The following is a 21141-nucleotide window of genomic DNA, read 5'->3' as shown; positions in this document are numbered from 1 at the left end:
CCATCTAAAGATTCAGAGTGGGAAGGAATATATGGTACGTGAAACACAGAGATTTGTTGTGCTTTTGAGTAAGTTGGATAAACTCAGTTGAGTGCATGTAATTGAATTATTAATATTATATCTCTCTGAGATTTTGCATGATTTAAATATTTTTTCTATTCTAGTAGGCTTTTAGATTAGAAAAAGTCTAGTCTAATCCTGCTCTTAGTCAAATTAACTTCCATGCTTTGACAGTGTGTTAAATGTAGCAGCTTCATATTTTTTAGCTGTTTTCCAGATGGATTTTGCTGTGAAGAACAATCTCATTGTCATAACACTTAAATTGCTGCCTTTAGATATCAGATGGCTGTTACCTTACCAGCTCTGAAAGCTTTACTTCTGGAATTCTTTGGCAAAGATGATTTTAACCTTTCTTCAGAGGGGATGGAGAGTGGAAAGAGAGGAGACAAAAACTTGCCAGTTTTATTTTGGGAAGTATAAAAATTTACTAGGGTTCTTCTCAATCTCTCAAGTTGCCTACATATTTATATATATCTGTGTAAGTATGTCAGAGGTAGTAATAAGTAATCACTAAGTTCTTCATGATTGTACCATTAACAATTTGTTTCATGATTGTACCAGTAACGATTTGTGCAATCCTCCTTTTAACAAGAATTTTTTCAGTTCTGAATATAGTTTTTATTACCTTCTCCTTTCTATTTTCCTTCTACTGTATTTTATTTTTCATGCAAGCTGGATTCTTCTGTAAGATGAAACACCCTTTGCTCTCTAGTTACAATATGGGAAACAAATTATTGCTGCTTAAAAACTTTTTTCCATTCAGTATTGATTTCAGGACTACTTCTTATATTAGTACTTGGAGTAGCTTCAGCCAAAAGGAATGTGGGGAGAGTTTGGGCAGGAGAAAAGCAGCAGTGCTTTATTGCCAATCCTGTGTAGTGCAGAGTTCTCTTTGCTCTGTGTCTCTCCCTCCTCTCAGCAGGTGGATGTGGTGCTGTCCTTGGGAAGCTGGGAGGGAGGGGAGCTGAGATTGGAGCTGTGGGAAATGAAGCAGTTTCTGCTCTTGGAAGTTGGAGCTCACCAGAAAGTGACTCTTCTCCTGAAGTGTGTCAGGAGAGAGTGAGGAGGTAGACAAGCCTCAACCTCTTGTATCTTCTGCAAGAAGAGTCTTAGTAGTTTATTAAAAAAACCTCAATTACACTGACTTGAAATCTGTGTTTGCTTTTTTTTATTATTGTCTGCATTTGTCAGTCATGTAGTTTCCTTAGCACATGGTGATAAAATCACAGTTTCGAAATGTTCAGAAGAGAGTTTGAATATTGGCTGGATGCTTTGAGGTGTGCAGATGATGGGATCTGAATCAGTTTTTCAGATTTCCCTTTTTGGGATTTTTTTAATGTTCTGTATCTTAATATTCAAACATGGTGGCAGTAACCAGTGCCAGGCACTTGCTCCATACTGGACTAACTGGTAGGTCAGGTCAGGAGTGTGGATGTGGAGCCACACCTCCTGGAGCTGGGGGAAGTGTCCTGTGGGGAGTCACTGCTCTGGAGCAGGGCTGATTGCTGCCCAAACACTCTGGGTCATGTGCTGGGCTGGGGACACCTCCTGGGGTGGGCTGTGACACATCTGTCTGTAACACTTCTGGCAGTTCTGTAATCCTAGCAAATATTTGGGGTCTTTTAAAGTGTCAGAAGTAACTGAGATTTACTGAGTCGTCTGTCACAGTGGTCACAAGGGTTGCAGGATGAAGAGAGAGATGAGAATGTTGACCTCATTTTCAGAAGGCTTGATTTATTATTTTGTGATATATATTACATTATAACTATACTAAAAGAAATAGAAGGAAAGGTTCTCAGAAGGCTAGCTAAGCTAAGAATAGAAAAGAGATGAATAACAAAGGTTTGTGTCCCAGCAGAGAGCGAGACCAGCTCTGCCGTGAGTGGTCAGTAAATCCAAACATCCACAGGAGACCAATCATGGATCCACCCACCTGTTACATTCTACAGCAGCAGATAATCATTGTTTACACTTTGTTGCTGAAACTTCTCAGCTTCAGCAGGAAAAATCTTAACCAAAAGATTTTAATGCAAAGATGTCTGTGACAGTCGTCAATACTTTGCAGTGTAACACATGAATTGGTTGATTTTTTAAAATTGTTTGCTCAACTGTGACAAAATGTTACTGTTGTATGTTCAGGAAGTAATTATAAGCAAGTTTCTAAGAAAACAAATGGTAATAAAGTATATACATAGCACAAATGATTAAGTTCTGCTTATTTCTAGAAAGTCAAGCTAGTTTTCATGAGATTAGTGCAAAACAAAATATGTGAAATATACTGCCACTTATCTTTGATTCTACTTATGGAAACAAGTGGCTTTTTTTACAGTGAGGTATGAGCATCTTACTTTCCTGCTATAAATTATTTTATGCTGTTTTACAGGCCTTACTTTGAAAGCTAGAACTTAAATCTCTAAATTTAAGATGAGCTGTAATACATTAAACATCTTGCACAAAAAGACAGGTTATATTCTTTGTGAATATGAATTATTTAAATACTTGAAGATTCAATACATACTAGGATATGATAAAAAAAATATTGCATTGCATAAAGTTATCCTGGTTATATTCATCAGGAAAGTAGTTGCAGTGGGAGCAAAATGCACAGTGCAGATTTCAGGGAATTTTCCCCCTATGTAATAAAACTTGCTTCCAAACCAAAAATTGTTAACTTGTCATTTAGGCATCACCTTTCTCTGAAATTCTGCACAGCTTCTTAAAAGTTTGTCAAAACATCGGCTGGAAAAAAATCTCTGTAGATTCAGTTTTATCTTCTCTGCCTTCTCCTCAGGCAGATTCATCTGTGCTTGTGCCATTCCTGCTGGGTGGCTTTAGGAACTGGTTAGACAGAGAATCTCCAGTGCTGGAAGCTCCAGAGCATGCCAAGCCCACTGCAGTCCTTGGGATCAGAAGGTTTTTTGGATTGCCAGTCCTGAGTTTTATGTACTGAAATATGTAACTCAAGGGTGAAGGGAACACTGAGCTGCTTCTTTTGGAAGAGCTTTGTGAAGGAAGGAAGAAATATGGAATAAAGCAGTGAGTGGTTTTTGGTGGCTCTGACTCTTGTTTAATGCAGCTCATGTTCAGTGTTCCAGTGCAGCCATCCTTAGAGCTGATTTGCAGACTGATACCACCCTCAGTTTTTGATTGTTTTTCTAAATAGCATCCAGCCTTTTTCTGTCCTTAACTCATGTTCTTCAGACTTTCATCTGTTCTTGTTCTCTCTGGAGTCTCTGTATGTGATCTCTGCTCTTCATAACTTTTTGCCCCAAATGAGTGGTGTTACTGAAGCTGAGCTCTATTGATGCATGGAGAGAGGAGTGTTATTTCATCTGTCCTGCAAGCTGTGTTTTGTTTATACATCTCCATTTGTTGTCTTCCTTTTGCTTTTGGTTTGCAAGTTGAATTTGTCTTTAAATCTACCACTACTTTTCTGAAGAGCTATAACAAATTATTCCATATTTGTGCATTTCATTATTAATTTTCTGATTTGTGTTTGACTATGTCCTTTTAAAAAAAACCTCCTCTACTCAGAATCATTATAAAGGCTAAAATTGTGTCTTTGCTTTCAAAGAATTAGTTGGCTTTTGAGTAGCAAGAATGTTCTAATCAACCTGGCCTGACTTCCAGCTGGCTTTGTCTAAAACCAAGGAAGCAGCATGTTTTGGAAGTCTCTGGAGGGAAAGCAGCAAGATTTGCTAATGAGAAAAGGATAAACTTGCACTGTGGCTGTACTTTTGGCTATCAGCCTTCACTTAGAGCAAGAGCACCCAGTACCTCATCCTCCCCAGCAGCAGAGACACAGCAAGAGATAGAACAACTTTATTCTAGTCTTTACACAGATTAAGAGCAAAGACCTGGAGGAAATAGTGAGAGAAGTTTGCTGTGGTAGAACCTTAATTGGCTGGACTTTTCCATTCTCACTGTTGGAAGTAACTCCCTCCATTGGATTCCTGCTTGTTGCAGTTTCTCTGTGCACTTCTCAGTGCTCTGAAGAAGCTCAGTAGAATTTGCTCTGTGTAGTGCCACATCTTGGATTCTGTGACCTCAGATGGACATCAACTCCCATCTGAAGCACTTCAGAGACATGGAACTGGGTGAAAATGCATCTCTTCCCTTTTGGTTTTAAAACTGCAAGAGAGTGCTGCAAAAAATAAATGGATGGGATGACCTCCCTGGGATGTTCTTGTAGAGGGGTGTTAGCAGTAGATGGGTGTGTTCTTTCTTCAAGTTGGGTCAATATTGGGTAAAGTTGGGTAAAATAAATTCCATATTTTCTTTCTAAAGACTGTAGTATCCTGATTTTGGTAGTTTGGTACTACAATCTACTGTGGCATTCTTTAAGGTTTTCCTTTCAGGGTCTTTTGTTATGCAGCATGTATGTAATGATGGCAGTACACTGAAAGGCTGTGGATCATTTTAGGCAGAGAAGAGGGTTTCATGAAGAGTTTCTCAAATGTTCAGTTTGAGACAATTTATACACTAGTCTATGCTATACACCATTAGTGTGGTGATTGTTTTTTAAAGAAGTGGTGCACTTGATCACTCTCTGAAAATACTCAGTATTTTGGCTTGCTTTGCCATACATAATTAGCATAAACTAGGGGCTAAAACTCTGTGGGCTTCTGAATTAGCTCAGTGATTTTACTGACACTCAATTTGCTCTTAGATCTTTGCTTGAAAATGTAGTAGCATTTTAAAGTGTCTTTATATCCACTCAGTCGCTGGGTACTGTACTGAGTCAGAGTTGCTTTGTGGTTCAGGAAGGCAATTGCAGCCCACTGCGGCTCAGTTTGCCCCTGACTGCCACAAACTTTGAGAAGAGTTCAAGTGGGCTGTTTGTCTATAAATAGCACTCAAAGGTTACTTGAGTTCTTGCCTTCCTGCATCTCTGTTGTGCAGGGGTGTCATATCCTGGAGTCAGTCTCCACAGGGGTGTGATACTTTCCCTTCCTTTAGGTTACTCAAAAAGCAGAAAGTAAATCTGCTGTCTACCCCTTGTCCCACTAAATAGGCGGGAGTGTCTGTAAGGTAATTATTTTCAAGGGCCACAAGCCCTAAAGAGGATGACATATGAAATACTGAGCTGAGAAGTCAAGAACAGGAATTCTGTGCACCTTTCTCAGCATTAATATTTTTTTCCTTCTGTTGATATTTCTCAGGGATATGTGAGGTTTTCATTTGCTCCCTATCCTCCCACAGTGGGCAGTGCCATTTCCACGTTCCTCCTTCCCTTGTTAGTAACAGTCTTAGCTCTTTGACATGTATCTTTCAGATTCTTGGAGCCAAGCAATTGTCAGACTTGAAATGAGAAAACATTTCTCTCTGATAAGCCATGAAAGGAAGAACCAGGAAATGAAGAAAAATTGCCAACCATTAGCTGTGATATTTTTTCTGTAAAATAATTAAATAAATGGTACATATTTCCATATTTGATGGCACAAAGTAAAAATGTGTAGCTTTCTTTACAGAAGTGATAAGTTCTGCTTCTGGATCATTTAGCAAGTTCCATCACTTGCAGGTTTGCATCACTTCCATAAATGCATCCCATGCAAAACCAGGACACCACCTTTGTAGCTGTATGGGTAAATATTGTGTGCATTACAATCTTAGCTTAAAATAAATTCCCCAAGAATGACTTAGGGGTTTAAAACTACTTCATACAAGCACCCAGAAGCAATCAGATTCTTCCTTCTCTTCCTTGCCATAGAGGAGTGTCTGAGCTGATGTCCAAAGCTCAGAATTTGAGCAGAGCTGTGATTCTGGCAGGGCACTGGGTGTGTGACAGCAGCTCCCTGTGCTCGGTGCAGGGATGGACTGGAGTGCTCTGGGATGTGCTGGGTTATGCTGGGATGTGCTGGAGTGCTCTGGTGCAGTGGGATTCTCGAGTGCTCTGGGATGTGCACTGGGGTGGGCTGGGATGCTCTGAGGTGCACTGGGATATGCTGGAGTGCACTGGGATGCTCTGGAGCCTGCTGGGATGTGCTGGGGTGCACTGGGATGTGCTGGGATGCACTGGAGCATGCTGGGGTGCGCTGGGATGCTCTGGGGTGCACTGCAATGTGCTGGGGTGCAGTGGGATGCTCTGGGGTACGCTGGGATGCACTGGGAGGCTCTGGGGTGCACTGGAATGTGCTGGGATGCTCTGGGATGCGCTGGGATGCTCTGGGGTACGCTGGGATATGCTCGGGTGCTCTGGGGTGCACTGGGATGCTCTGGAGTGTTCTGGGGTGCACTAGGATGCTCTGGGATGCGCTGGGGTGCTCTGGGATGCGCTGGGGTGCTCTGGGATGTGCTGGGGTGCTCTGGGATGTGCTGGGGTGCTCTGGGATATGCTGGGATGCTCTGGGGTGCACTGGGATGCGTGCTGGGGTGCTCTGGGATGTGCTGGGATGCTCTGGGGTGCTCTGGGATGTGTGTGCTCACACTGCTGGGCAGGCTGGGGGCAGGTGACTGCCCAGCTCAGGGATGTGCTGACTCTGCTGTTTATCTGTGTCCTGTTCACAGCCAAACAAAGGCAGGCGAACAATTCCGGCCGTGGCTGAGGTTTTCCCTTAGCTAATCACAGCAAGGCTGGTGAGCAGCACACAACCAGAAGAGTGTTTGTTTTAAGTCTATAAGTATAAAATGGAGTTGAATACTCTCTGGTGTGGAAGGTGTGGAGGGTTTGTGGCAGGAGGAGATAACAAAGGGAGGACTGGCAAGGGAAAAGACATTGGGCACCCCAAGTAGTTTGCTGTGGTTTTGCTGCTGTGGCAAATTATTCTGGATGTGTATTGCTGGCTTTTATCTGTGTTAAGGGTGAAAAAAAATCCCTGACTTGTTCATTCAAAAAAATTTTAAACAAAGTGCTAAGCTCCTATTTTAACTGTGATACCCAGTGTAACTCCCATTTAATCTCAGCAAAGCACCAAAACAAATTCAGGTTTTTCAGAGTCACATAGATAAACCACTGTTTAATCCCGTTCTTTTCCTTTATGATTTGAATTAAAGTTAGTACTGTGTTTTAAATATCTTTCTCAAATCTTCTATTTTCTTGCAATCAAAAGCAAGTTGGGAAGGTCTTAGTTGCCAATGGGTAAAGTGCTTTTTCTATTAAAAAAATAAAAACCAAACCAGAACAAACCCCAACAATTTAGTGAAGCTGGTGGAAATAGTTATTCTCAGACAGAGCTGGCAGTTGTTTTCACTGTAATATTGCTTCTGTCCTGATTGCAGTTGGGCTTTAAAACACAAGGTAACTCAAGAGTCAGAGTTCCCTCCCAGATGGTTTCCCACAGTGAGATGGGTGGAAAAGCTGTTTGCTGCTGAAGTACATCTGTAATCATGACACCAGAGTAATTCATGATGCTTCCATACAAACTACATGCAATATGGATGGGATTAAAGTGCCTTTGAGTGATCAGCATGATTTTCTGCACATATGTGATGAGTGTGTCTGGAAATCCTGTTCCTGTAAGGGGTCAGCAGTGTTGAGGGTTGCATCTGGGAACTTGTTGCCTTGTAGTAAGGCAAATGTTTCTCTGATAGAGATTTAATAGAAAAAAATAAAACTTTAAAAAGTGAAAGGTTAAATTTCTTTATAAAGATCCTGGATTAGGGAGCAAACATTTGGAACAAACATTGTGAATGAGTGACAGGAAGGTGTGTGAGGTGGGTAGGATGGTTTGGTGGCTGTTTGCTGTCCTAGTCAGGCAGTAATCTGCTTTTCCTGCATGGTTTTCTCTCCTCTCACCAGTTCTGGTGCTGCCTAGAAAGACCTTTTGCTGGTCAGATTATCCTGGGCTGAGAGAAAACTCCTCCTCTTTTCCCCAGTGTGAGGGCAGTGGGGGAAACATGGGGAGAGGAGGAGCACAAAGTCGTCCTTCTGGAAGTGGCCAAGTGTTAGATTGGCACAAAAAAGCTCATGTCATTTTAGCTTTAGAAAAGTGTTCATACCTGGGAGAAAATGGATGCCTAATAAAAGCTTGGAAAAATCAAACTGACAGAAAAATTGAGAGTTCTGCTGTAGCAAAGTCTGGCATGGTCAGGATTTTAAATAAGATGAGGAGGTAGTTATGTGGATAATTTTTCTGGTATTATTCTGTCCTATCTGACCTCTCATATGTTAACAAATCTCTGCTAAGAGGTTTAAACCAATCTTTTATTTCAATGTTCTAATCCAAAATATGTCTGGTATTTCATATCTGTCAAATACCTGTATTTTTCCTTGCATTCTGAAAACAAAGGAATGGGGTGGATTGGGTTGGCAGAGAGAAATTAAATGAAATTTCAGACTATTTGGGAAGATTGGGACTTTTCTAGAAACATCTGTAAGTATATAAAGCTGTTTTTCATTGCTGAATTTGCTTACTGGGTTTCCAAGCTTAACTAAAAATGGAAGTTGGTGGCTGAGGTAGTGAATTCCCTGATTAGGTCACCCTTATTGGAGTGACGTGAGACTAAATTGAAATCTAAATTTATAAATTGATACTTAAAGAATCTAATTTCTCAAAAGAAATGTTAATGAATATTGACTAGTTAATCAAGGATTTGTGTTTGTGTGGAATCTAAAATTAACTTTCAGAGTGTGTGATATTTAAGCACACTAATGTAAAAAGGAGATGATCTCAAAAAGGAACTCTTGCCATCAAAATGTTACTGAAATATCAGTAAGAACTAACTGTAGCTGCAGAAGTGCTTCCTGGCTTTTGATTTTGGAAAAGGAAAATCTCAGTGCTACAGCTGCTGTGCTAGAAAGAGGAGAGAATGTGGTGGAGATTGCTGGCTCCTGTTCCCACAAGTGCATTGAAAGAGATGTAAATGTAATATTAAATAGAGTTTGTAGTGTCAAGTAAGTGAAAAATGGGAGCTGGAATTAGGAAAAGTTTTCTCCCAAGCTGTGTGTATATTGGAATGGCCTTTCAGGGTTTTTTTTCAGGCATTCCCTTTCACTTGTGAATATTGTGGGTGATTTCCTATTATGTTTAAGAGAGTGGATTTGTGAAGAAGGGCTATTTTGAGATAAGGACCATAAAATACAGTCCAGCATAATAAATTTCTGCTTTTGCCAAAAAATGCTTAGCAGATGATCTGAATATGATTTTTCAGATTGCACTGAAAATGTCATTTTTGAGTATCACAGTTTGCTGTCAGGAGTATGATTTATAGCAATTGAGAACTCAGCTGCTCTTAAATCTATGGGGAACTGTGATGGTGACACATGAAATATTGTAAAATGCTAATTAATAAAATTTTTAAAAATCCCCTCAAGCTGTAGCTCTTAATTTCATGCTAAATGAATTTTATTTAGCATGTCCAATACTAATTGGGAAGAGGAAAAATAAAAATTGCAGCCAGTGAGTTCTGTTTGTGCCATGCACTTGGTAAGATGAGAAAATAGTTTTTTAGTGAAAATTTCTATCACCTGTATATAAAAGGATATTTTCTTGAGAGAAATACCCATACAGCAGGGCTGGTGGAGGTCCAGTGAGCTTTCATTGCTCTGGAGCTGAGCTGAAATCAGACCATAACTGTGATTTTCAGTGGTAGTGATTCCAAAGGGGTGTGCTTGGCTTGGAATGACTAAAACCTCAGTTTTTGTAGTGTTTTAGAAAACAAAGCTAAAATAATCCCTACCATATCAAACTGGGAATAGTAGTGTTGAAATGGCCTACTGAAAAATGGAGAAGCATTCTGGATAATGCTTTTCTCCAAAAAAAATAGCCAAAAATCCCAAATGGGATTGCTCAGTCTGTACTCTCACATTATTTTCCTTATACTACAATTAGACTTTCCTTGTAATTCTAATGTTCTTTAGCTTAGTGTGAACTAGTTTTTTTTAACAACACTTCATATGAAAGTTTTTTAAAGCATATGAATTTTAGATGAGTGCACTAGAATGAATTATTAGTATTTTCTAATTTCTTTACCTGAAGAGCACTACTCAATATGTGGCTTTTGCCTTGAGGACTTTAGCCTGAGCAATGAGCATACAATAAGCTACATGTAAATATTAAAATATATTCAAAAAATTGTAAATATATTTATGTCCCTCATTCTGATGCTGCAAATTAGGTATCTTAATGCAGTGAAACTTGCAAATGACTGTTCCTTTGGGTTTGCTTTGCTTTGGACTGCTCTTTACAAGCAAATGGGGGATGCTTTTCTTTGGTTTACTGGCTCTGGAACTGATCTAATATGAAATTTGTGTTTGGGAAGATGTTTAGATATCATCAGAGAGGAGCCAAGTGCACATTTTTGTTATTCACACAGGCAGTGTGTAACTTTGCCACCTGAGACCTTAGAGAACAGCCTGTGTTCAGTTCTGCTGGTTGCCTTCTTGTAGCAGCTGGGTGATGTGCTGGAGTTGAGACTGTTCTGGTGGGGTCACTGCTTGTTAGCACGAGGCTTTGGACAGTCTAGAACTTCTCAATTCCTCTGAATGGAGATTCCAGTAAAGAACCTAAACCAAAGTTCCCCCCCTCTCCTTCCTGGAACCCTCTTCACCTTGTTTGAGGTGCTGCTTGTACACCAGGCTGATTAGAGCAGATTCCTGACATATTGCTAGAAAGATAAGAGACACATTTCTGGGCCATGATTCTCATTTTGTACTTCTTTGGGCCTTTAAAAGCTGTCCACATTTCCATCACAACCTGTCTTTGGGCTGTGTAAGCCCTTAAGGACTCCCAGCTGATTCTGTATGAACTGAAGCTGAGTTAGGCTTTGGGATGAACATAAATTGGACATGCTACAAGTAAATGTCCTCCAGTGTGTGTTAGAACCTGCAGTGTGCTGGAACTGACAGGGGAAGCACACAATCACCACTGAGTCTGCAGGGCTTTGTGAGGATTATTGGACATTATCTCTTGGGTATGTTGATGTTTTTGGAGCAGTCTCCTTTGATGTTCAAAGTGTATGTTGACACCAGCTGTGTCCTATAAGGGACTTAACTGTGTTTTCCAAAGGCACAAACCTTTTGGTGTTTCCTTTCTTTTTTTCTTTTTGAGGCAATATCTGTATCTCTGACTAATTAAATTCAGATCACACTGAGAAATTACCAGCTCATTTCAGGTTACCTTAAAACTTGGTAGTTACAAGGTGGGAATACCCCAATGAGTCTGAGAGTCAACAAGGAAATGGGAGTGTTGGATGTAGGAGCGTAGGTGTGTATCTGATGAGCAAACTTTTCCCTTGAAAGGTGAGTTCCTTGTTCTAATACACCTTTGTAATCAACTCCAGGCTAATTTAAATAGTTCAGTCATATGGCATTGAGGTGTGGAACATCTGGCATTATCTGGCCCCCAGTTCAGTCATTGACTTTTCCATTGTTGAATAGTGCTGCTGGCCTTGTTCCTGTGGGGTTTGTGAACAGCTGGCACGTGGCTCCAGCGGCAGGTGCTCAGACAGAGCTGCTCACCACAGAACATGTGAAGATGTGCCTGGCATTTCTCATCTGAAGATGTGCAGGCTTTGCCCTGCAGAGGGTAAAGCAGGAACATCACAGCACAAATGAAAGTCTCTTCACTCTATGTTCTTCCAGTTATTAATTGTTCAGGAATGTCCTTAAATAGTGATTTTCAGGGCCTCTGTTCTTAGGCTGTTAGAAGGCACAGGCTTTGCAGTGATTCTGTCCAAGCTATTTTTGAGTTCCCCTTTTTGGTCTTTGCATGGCAGCTTATGTTGGATGAAGGCACTTCCTTTTGGCTTGCTTAAGAACATACTCTTCATCATTTTAGTGTTGAGCTGTAACCTTGCATTAGAAGCATCACCCTCTCTATACAATTAATGGCTGTGGAGTGTTCTCAATAAAAAAACAACAGGTCCCACATTCTCTTTTCAGACTTAAACCTGCAACAGTGATCAGTCCATGAAAAGATGGAAAGGATGGCCTGTGTGTAATACTCCAGGAAGCACAGAATATCAGACCTTCAGATCAGTAACATGTTAGAGACTGTAATAATGTGAGAAATTGTGGTCGCTCTTGTGCAAGAGTGTGTGGAATGGTCCTGAGGATACTTTCAGTATTTGTTGGATGGGAGGATGCAAGAAGAATTTTGGCCAAGATCCTGCACGTAAATCAGACTGCTGGAGTCCCTGTGTGTATGAGAGTGACACAAGAACAAGTGGTTTGGGCACAAAGTGAAGTAAATTAGAGATTAAAAGACACATGAGCATTCCAGCATTGAGATTCTGGCATAGTCATCCTAAATCATAGCAAAATAAAAACTTCAGATTGTTATTATATACTAAATTATTGAGTATAATGTGCAAAAGGGAGGTGAATGAATGTGTGTCTGCAATGGTAATTCTTGTAGTCTGTCTCCCTTTGACTCCAGCTAGCCAAACAAATGTCAGCTCTGATGCTTTCTGTGGCTGTTGATTAGTTTTGGCAATATAAAAATATGAAAGCTGGGGATGGCACCTGGGTTGAGTTCTAGCTGGTGAGGTAAATAAAAGGCACCTTCCACTTACCCTCTGAAAGGCCTTGATGTGGTTATAGCTCATTTTTTGAAACAAAGTCTGAAACAGGAGTGAGCTGTAAGTGTGCTCTGACTGTCCAGAAGAAGAGCCAGGGACCTGTGGTTGGTGAGTCCTCCAGGAGACCACCTGGAAATCCATGAAAAAAAAGATACTTGGGAATAGGAGAGCTGTAGTTGGTCAAGTTTGTCTGTCTGAACCAGGCACAGAAGATCTGGATGTGTTTAAAAAAAGACTGGATATGGCACTGGGTGCCATGGTTTAGATGAGCAGCTGGAGCATGGGTTGGACCCAATGATCTTTAAAGTCTATTCCAACCCAGTGATTCTGTGAATTCTGTGAATTTGTGGTGTGACTTCTGTCTTCAGAAATCCCAGATATGAATGCCACAACAAATTTTAAAACAGAGGAAATATCAAGTGTAGGTCCTGCTTGTCCAGGCAACCTGTCAGTTCTACTGCCTTGGTGGGCTGAAATGATGGAGATATCCAGTGTAGCTGCAGATAGCCAGATCATGTGGGCTTTTGGGTTGTGTGGGGTTTTGATGGTGGTGGTTTGGTAGTTCTTTGGGTTGGTTTCTTTTGGCTGGACTTTGTATTTTCCACTTCTTTTGTCAACAGCAGAGCTGTTAACAGTTCCTTCAATTAGAGCTTTTTAAAGTGGAGGGAAGCTGCAGCTGTGTTGCTCCTTGTAAGCTAAATCTGTGCATTTTTAGCCTTTGCTCAGGGGTCCTGTGGATTTCTCTGGAGTACTTTTCCATGTTGTTTACCATGGTGTTCAGCTCTGGTTGCAGCAGTCCCAGATGAGGCCTCAGTGCTGAGTTGTGAAGACTTAATTCTTTGTGTTTCCTTCAGCAGTGCTTTATGTACACTGCAATGCAGCGAGAGCCAGCACTGCCACCAGAAATAGCTCATGTAAACATCTCAGCAGTTACTCTGGGAGCCACTGGGGAAGCAGAGCTGTGGAAAAGCTGCCACTTTCTTGGTGTGTTTGGTACTAAATGGATGTCCTGACCCAGTTTTGCAGTGACTGTCCCCCACTGTCCCACCTGCAGAGATGACAGGACTTCCAACCCCTTCACACCACCAGCAAATCCAGTTCACATGAATGCATCAGGCATGAGCTGTGGCATTTGAGGCTTGTTTATTAACTTTGCTATATTTACCAGCAATGGCCACGGGGGTGATGGCCTCAACAGTTTGGAGGTGGAATGGGTCGTGTGGCCAGTGGCCTCCAAGAGTCCATGGCCCCTCATTTTTGTGCTCTGAGTGCTCTGGACTAGCCAGGCTTCCAACACAGACAGCTGGATGTGTGATTTCTGATTTCATTGCAGAGTGGGCAATCAGTTATGAATTGGTTTTTGTAGCCCCTTGACAGTGCTGAAGAGATCCAGATGTGGGATGTTGGAGCCAGGGAGGAGGTGCACAAGCCTCTAATGCAGCTCATTGAACCTCCATTGCTAATTTCCATCAGCTGCACCCCAGGGGAGGTGTCTGTCTGTCTGTCTGTCTCAATGGCCGGAGAGGGATTCTCCATCATGTCCAGCACCACGTCCCAGTGCTGCCAGCCAGCACTTGCAGCACTGCACAGCCATGCAGGAAAAGGTCACAGTGTGCCTGGTGTGTGCTGGCATAAAGAGATTTAGGGCAGAGAGATTTGGTAAGTATTGATTCTGACATTATTGAGAAACAAATTGGATGTTCTCAAACTGTGGAAATACATTGTCTGAAGACAATTCAAACTTAAAATACGATTTATTCTGTAATAATTCCAAGCTGGGTTGTGGGAAATCAAACATTTACATTTACATTGTGGTGTAAATCAAGCCTGCAGAGAGATGCACATACCAAATAGCAAATCTTCTGAGGGATAAGGTGCCTTATTTCCAGAGGTTTCTATCTAATTTGACCCTTTTTAACAGCTAAGGAATTGAAGAGTTACTGATTCATGACTGGGGAACGTGGCTGATCTATAAACCAGTAACCATTCGTTTTTTGTAGCACATGAAATTGATTGATTCATGTTTGGGTTTTTTTGTGGGTGGCGGGGAGGTGTTTGTGCGTTTGTACCTGAAGATACAAGCCCTACCCACACTGCAGAGTTTGTTTCCACATGTTAAACTATGAGGAGCAAAACCTGTGTGAAGTAAAACTTGAGCAAAGAAACTGTTATAAAAAAAAGAAACTGTTAAGAAAGTTCCTTGAATCTAAGCATTTCTACTGTGTTATGTCTGTGAAGAAGAGGCATCAATTTCAAGTACACTTAGAATATTTGAAATTTCATTTTCTTACTTTTGTTCCTGTAGCTAGAGCAGGGCAGTTTAGAGTGGTAAATTGGTGGAATTTAAACTAATAAACGTTTAAGTTTTTCCTACTCTTAAAAATTATATATATTAGAACTCAGTCTGCTTTGCTTTGGGTGGGAAAGGGGTAATAAGTGTTTTAAGTTGAAAAATTCTTCACATTCAGAAAATACTAAATCACATCTGAGCTTCTTTTAAGTTCTTCAATGGTATGACTTGAGACTTCAGAACAAGTAACAAAGCTGCCAATTGAAAGATATAGGGTTTTACTGCTATGTTATAGTTAATTAAATCTTCAGGTCTTGAGCAAATGTTAGCAGATAGTTTAAGTAGCTAATTATCTGGCATGTTTGCAAATGATTTTTAACTAATAGTGCATGTGGCTGAACTCTAAACTAGTGTCTTTGCATTTCTTTTGTGTGACTCTCATACTAACCCGACTGATGACCGATGGTGCACTGAAGGAATTGGTAAATTGTCCACTGCCGATGGCAAAGCCTTCGCAGATCCCGAGGTTCTCCGGAGACTGACGTCGTCCGTCAGCTGCGCGCTGGACGAGGCGGCCGCCGCGCTGACGCGCATGAGGGCCGAGAACAACCACAACAACGGACAGGTGGACAAGTACGTGCTGGGCACCCTGCTTCTGCAGCTAAATCCAATTATTGTACATAGTGACTGCTCCTGGTTCTACAGCTGGGGGGTTTTATTTCAGATACAGTTCATTGTACGTACTGACTGCCCCTGGTTCTACAGCTGTGGGGTTTTGTTTCAGATACAGTTAGTTGTATGTACTGATCACCCCTGGTTCTCCAACTATGGGATTTTATTTTAGATGCAGTTACCTGTATGTACTGACTGCCCCTGGTTCACCAGCTGTGGGGTTTTATTTCAAATCCAGTTAATTGTACATACTGACCACCCCTGGTTCACCAGCTGTGGGATTTTATTTCAGATCCAGTTAGTTGTATGTACTGAGCACCCCTGGTTCACCAGTTATGCGATTTTATTTCAAATACAGTTCATTGTACGTACTGACTGCCCGTGGTTCTCCAGCTATGGGATTTTATTTCAAATCCAGTTAGTTGTATGTACTGACCACCCTGGTTCCCCAACTATGGAATGAGATTTTATTTAAAAATCAATTAATTTTACATACTGACCACCTCTGGTTCCCCAAATATGGGATTTTATTTCAAATTCAGTTAATTGTACATACTGACCACCTCCCTAGTTCCCCAGCTATGGGATTTTATTTCAAATCCATTTAGTTGTACACACTGACCGCCCCTGGTTCCCCAGCTACGGAATGAGATTTTATTTCAAATTCAGTTAGTTGTATGTACTGACCACCCCTGGTTCTCCAACTATGGGATTTTATTTCACATCCAGTTAGCTATATGTACTGACTGCCCTTGGTTCTCCAATTATGGGATTTTTTTTCAAGTCGAGTTAGTTGTATGGACTGAGCACCCTAGTTCTCTTACTATGGGATTTTATTTCAAATCCAGTTAGTTGTACATACTGACTACCCCTGGTTCTCCAAATATGGGATTTTATTTCAAATCCAGTTAGTTGTACATACTGACCACCCCTGGTTCTCCAATTATGGGATTTTATTTGAAGTCCAGTTGGTTGTATGTATTGAGTACCCCTGGTTCCCCAGCTATGGGATTTTATTTCAAATTCAGTTAGTTATACGTACTGACCACCCCTAGTTCCTTAACTATGGAATGGGATTTTATTTCAAATCCATTTAGTTGTACATACTGACCACCCCTGGTTTACCCACTATGGGATTTTTTTTCAAATTCAGTTAATTGTACATACTGACCACCCCCATTCCCCAACTATGGAATGGGATTTTATTTCAGATTTAGTTAATTTTATGTACTGACCACCCCTAGTTCATCAGCTATAGAATGGGATTTTATTTCAAATTCATTTAATTGTATGTGTTGACCACCCCTAGTTCCCCAAGTATGGAATGAGATTTTATTTCAAATTCAATTAATTTTATATACTGACCACCCCTGGTTCCCCAAATAAGAAATTTTATTTCAAATTCAGTTAATTTTACATACTGACCACCCCACTGGTTCCCCAGCTATGGGATTTTATTTCAGATTCAGTTCTATGTATGTACTGACCACCCCCATTCACCAACTACAGAATGGGACTTTATTTCAAATTCAGTTAATTGTACATACTGACCACCCCTAGTTCCACAGCTATAGAATGGGATTTTGTTTCAAATTCAATTAATTTTATGTACTGACCACCCCTGGTTCCCTAAATAAGGAATTTTATTTCAAATTCAGTTAATTGTATGTACTGACCACCCCTAGTTCCCCAACTATGGAATGGGATTTGTTTTCAAATTCAGTTAATTGTACATACTGACCACCCCAGTACCCCAGCTATGGAATGGGATTTTATTTCAAATTCAGGTAATTTTATAGTTACTGCTTCTGCTAGCAGTAATGGAGCTGTTTTACTGCTGGCAGAAGCAGATTGCATCTCAAGGTGTAACTACTGTCCCATCAGGTTATTCACTTCACTGGATAAGAGGAAAGTACAAAAAATGTTACTTTCTAACATGATGCTCTTTGTACCAGAGAGCTGAGTTCTTATTCAAGAAAGTTCAACTTCTTAGCTGTAGAAAAGTAGGTGATTGCTCTCTTAATTGCAGAAGTTTGTCTGATTGGAGTATTCACATTAGTGGTCTCTGTGATACTTGGCTGCTGACTTTTTGGCTTTGTCTGCAGTAGGAATTTGCCTTGGCACCTGCAGTCAGCAGTTTGTCATGGTCACAGCCTCTGTGTCTCTGGCATTCCCTGAAGTGGGAATAGCATCAGAGAGGGTTGCTCCTGTCTTGCAAACACCACAAAAACCAGCTTTGAGCCCTCCTCTCTGCATTTACTCTGTATGAGAGCATATTACAAGTTAGCAACTGATGGAAAGTGTCTTATCTCCATTTCACTCATGGAAATAATTGTGTACATATATAGATAAACTTAAAATACATATATATAAGGTGTATTTTCCAGTAAAGCTTAGCACTGAAGCCCAGACTCTTTACTGAAAGGCTTCCTCCTTGCCTAGGAAAGCTGCCCAGCTGTTGCAGGTGTGTTTTGAGCTGACTGGTCCCTGTTTTGCAGTCGCAGTTTGGCAGAGGCGTGCTCCGATGGGGATGTAAACGCTGTCCGCAAGCTGCTGGATGAGGGACGGAGCGTAAATGAACACACTGAGGAGGGGGAGAGTCTGCTTTGCTTGGCCTGCTCAGCAGGGTATTATGAATTGGCACAAGTAAGTAACAATTACAGTTAGAACTAAACATTTGTGAAGCATTATCTGAGGGGCTTCTTTGATGGGTAAACATTTTAGCTATTGTGGTTATTATAAAATTTTTTATTATTTCAACAGAATATCAGTGCATACAGCTATTGTGGGTTTCTAGTTATTGTTTGAGTTTCTGTAATGGAAAATGCAGTCACAGATGCTTTAGGTTGAAGGGACTTGTCTGAGGAATGAATCCTGTGTTTTGTGATGTATCTACTTTTCTGGCATTGTTCTAGATGCAGTCCAGCTGTTCTGCGGAGCAAGAGTATCTAAAATAGCAGTAAACCCAAATACTACAACTGGTTACCTTCTAAAAGCTCATGTCTCAGTCACACAATCCTTTTTCTATATCACATTTATATCAACAGTGCATTAATTTCTGTTAATTTTGAGCTATATTGCTTCTGTATCTAAGGGCAGCTGCTTTGAAATGTTTAGGTGATAGTTCTCAGAAATGCATTCTGATGCCAAAACACAGGGCAGGGAGACAACTTCTCACCTGTGTGCTTGACCTGGTCATTATTGCAGGTGATATTTTCTGTGCTGTCATTCTGGTCAGTAAATTGCCCTGTGACTTGTGAAAATGTCCATATTTCACTGGAACTTAGATATGAACAAATGCAGAAACTCAGGATTTTCTGCAGCAGAGCCCAATGCAGGCAGTAACTGTGCATGATCTTGGGTGTGGCACTGGGTTGTGAGGGGATGTGGCAGCTGGCTGGGGAACCAATCTCACTAAAAACAAAAGGTTGGTGTTGCAATTTGCTCATTGTAGTAATTTTTTTTCCCAGGTGCTTCTAGCCATGCACGCCAACGTTGAAGATCGAGGGAATAAAGGGGACATCACTCCCTTGATGGCAGCTGCCAGTGGAGGCTACGTGGATATTGTTAAACTCCTCCTTGTCCATTGTGCAGATGTCAATGCACAGTCCTCCACAGGTAACTGGGGAGCACAGTTAGTAAAGCTAGCACATAAGGCACACAGCTCCTCTGAACATCTGTGTTTTTGTCTAACACTTTCATTCACAAGAAAACGTGACAGGAACTGTTAGGAATAGACCAGATCTGCAGTGAATGTGTTTGGAGTCTGAACTGGCCATTATTAAATATGGGTTTAAATATAAATTCTAATGGAAAGCACTGTTCCTGCTAAAAACACTCTGGTGTTAGAGAACAAGAAAAATGAAGTTTATCTTTTCTCATTGGTATAATCCAAAATTACCCAGTAAGATGGCCATGGGACACATCCCATCAACACCAGTTATTCCTGTCTGTTCCTTTTTACTGAAGAGGAGTTAAAATTTTGAGTGCATTGAATGTTCTCTGCATTGCTGGTTCTTGAGCACAGCTTAACTGACCTCCTGACAGCATTAACCTACAGTTGGATTCTGTTATTAAGATAGAATTTGAACTTTGTCCAAATTTTCAAACAAGTCATGTGTCCAAACTATGAGATATTCTTTTATCTTTTTGTTTAGCCATTTTAAGCTAAGTTACCTTAAAATTGACTGTAGTATTTAAAACATGAGCCATATGTGAGTGTCTGTCACTTACAGTACCAGAGTTTTAAATTATAAATTTATTCTCAGCCAGCAGTAGAAAATTTTCAAGGAATTACAGGATACAATCTCAGGCAAAAACAAAAAGAAAGACAAAACAAAAAATCACCCCCCAGCTCTACAGTAACAATTACTTATTGATTTTTTTTGTGCATGTTTATTTGATCTAATTTTGCTAAAGTAGGAAACATAATAGTCAAACTGAAAAAATCAACTTTCATGTTACAGTCATTTTGGGTTTTATAACAAGCCTGGAACGATGGGGTGGAGGACCATTGCTGTGAGGTGAAAGGCTGCTGCTGGTGATGTGCTTGGGTTTGTTGGAGCTGTTAACACTGATCTCCTTCCTGTGTTGGGGTGGGTGATGGAAGGGCTCTCATGCAACCTCTCCTCTGCAGGGAACACAGCTCTCACCTACGCCTGTGCCGGGGGCTTTGTGGACGTGGTGAAGGTGCTACTGAAAGCTGGTGCTAACATAGAAGACCACAATGAGAATGGACATACCCCCCTGATGGAAGCAGCCAGCGCAGGGCATGTGGAGGTTGCAAGAGTATTGCTGGAATATGGTGCAGGAATCAACACTCACTCCAACGAGTTCAAAGAAAGTGCACTTACACTCGCATGCTATAAAGGTATTGTCTCTTGCCTTGCTTTGTAGTTTTGTTTAAATTTGTTTGCTTGGATTTATCTGACTAAAACTTTCAAAATTAATACTTTTAATGTCTTCCTAAGAGTTTTGTAAAACTGGATTTTGGTTTTAAGCTAAACCAAACTAAATGTTCCTCTGTGGTGTCATTGTATTAATTCTGCATTTGTGTCCAGATGTGGTGGACACGTTTGACATGTTGCAGATGAAATTTTTAACTGGCTGTGTCCAAACTTGTGCCTTGACAAACCACCATTCTCTCCTCCTACCTACTACCACATTCCCTATTTCATTCCCAGTTCCCTCACCAACTGTCTGTGAAGACTGAAAACATCTCTGTTGGTTTTTCAGAAAATGCAGAGTTGGAATGTGTGTTTCTGTAATATCTGATGGGGAGACAATGCCTCCATTATTACAGGATTCTTTTCTTTCAGTGTAATTTGGGAGAATGCTGTGAATTCTTAAGTGTGATGAACTTTTAGGGACTTTTGACATAATTTCTTTTGCTATTTAAAGCTTCTATATAAAGTAACAGTGCAGTGGTAATCCACTGTGCTTCTATGGTTTGCTCTCCAACCATTGTTTTTCTACAAATAGAAAAGAAGGATGTGGATTATTGTCATGGTATCTTTAGGCTTTGCCTCTGTGGCTAAGATTGAGGATACACACTATGTATAACTATCTGAGGACTTGCATCTGGATTTGTCATGGACTTCCTACAGCATGTGGTAGTTCCTTACAGGCAAATGCCAGTAATACCCCTGAATGTGTTGGAG

At 40.8% G+C, this 21141-nt stretch overlaps 1 protein-coding gene across 2 annotated transcripts in view; it reads left to right on the top strand.

The window, feature by feature from the left end:
• The window catches only part of ANKHD1 (ankyrin repeat and KH domain containing 1), a 100811-nt gene that overhangs the window by 20434 nt on the left and 59236 nt on the right, over window positions 1–21141 (top strand). For both annotated transcript variants that reach the window (XM_058815070.1, XM_058815069.1), the window contains exons 3-6: window positions 15286–15442; window positions 17980–18127; window positions 18952–19099; window positions 20118–20351. In XM_058815070.1, coding sequence (XP_058671053.1) covers window positions 15286–15442; window positions 17980–18127; window positions 18952–19099; window positions 20118–20351 — 687 coding nt within the window. The remainder of the gene's footprint in view (window positions 1–15285; window positions 15443–17979; window positions 18128–18951; window positions 19100–20117; window positions 20352–21141) is intronic.

Source organism: Ammospiza caudacuta, chromosome 16 (genome assembly GCF_027887145.1).
Source record: "Ammospiza caudacuta isolate bAmmCau1 chromosome 16, bAmmCau1.pri, whole genome shotgun sequence".
Classification (NCBI taxonomy): Eukaryota; Metazoa; Chordata; class Aves; order Passeriformes; family Passerellidae; genus Ammospiza; species Ammospiza caudacuta.
This window is presented reverse-complemented; position numbering and strand designations above follow the sequence as displayed.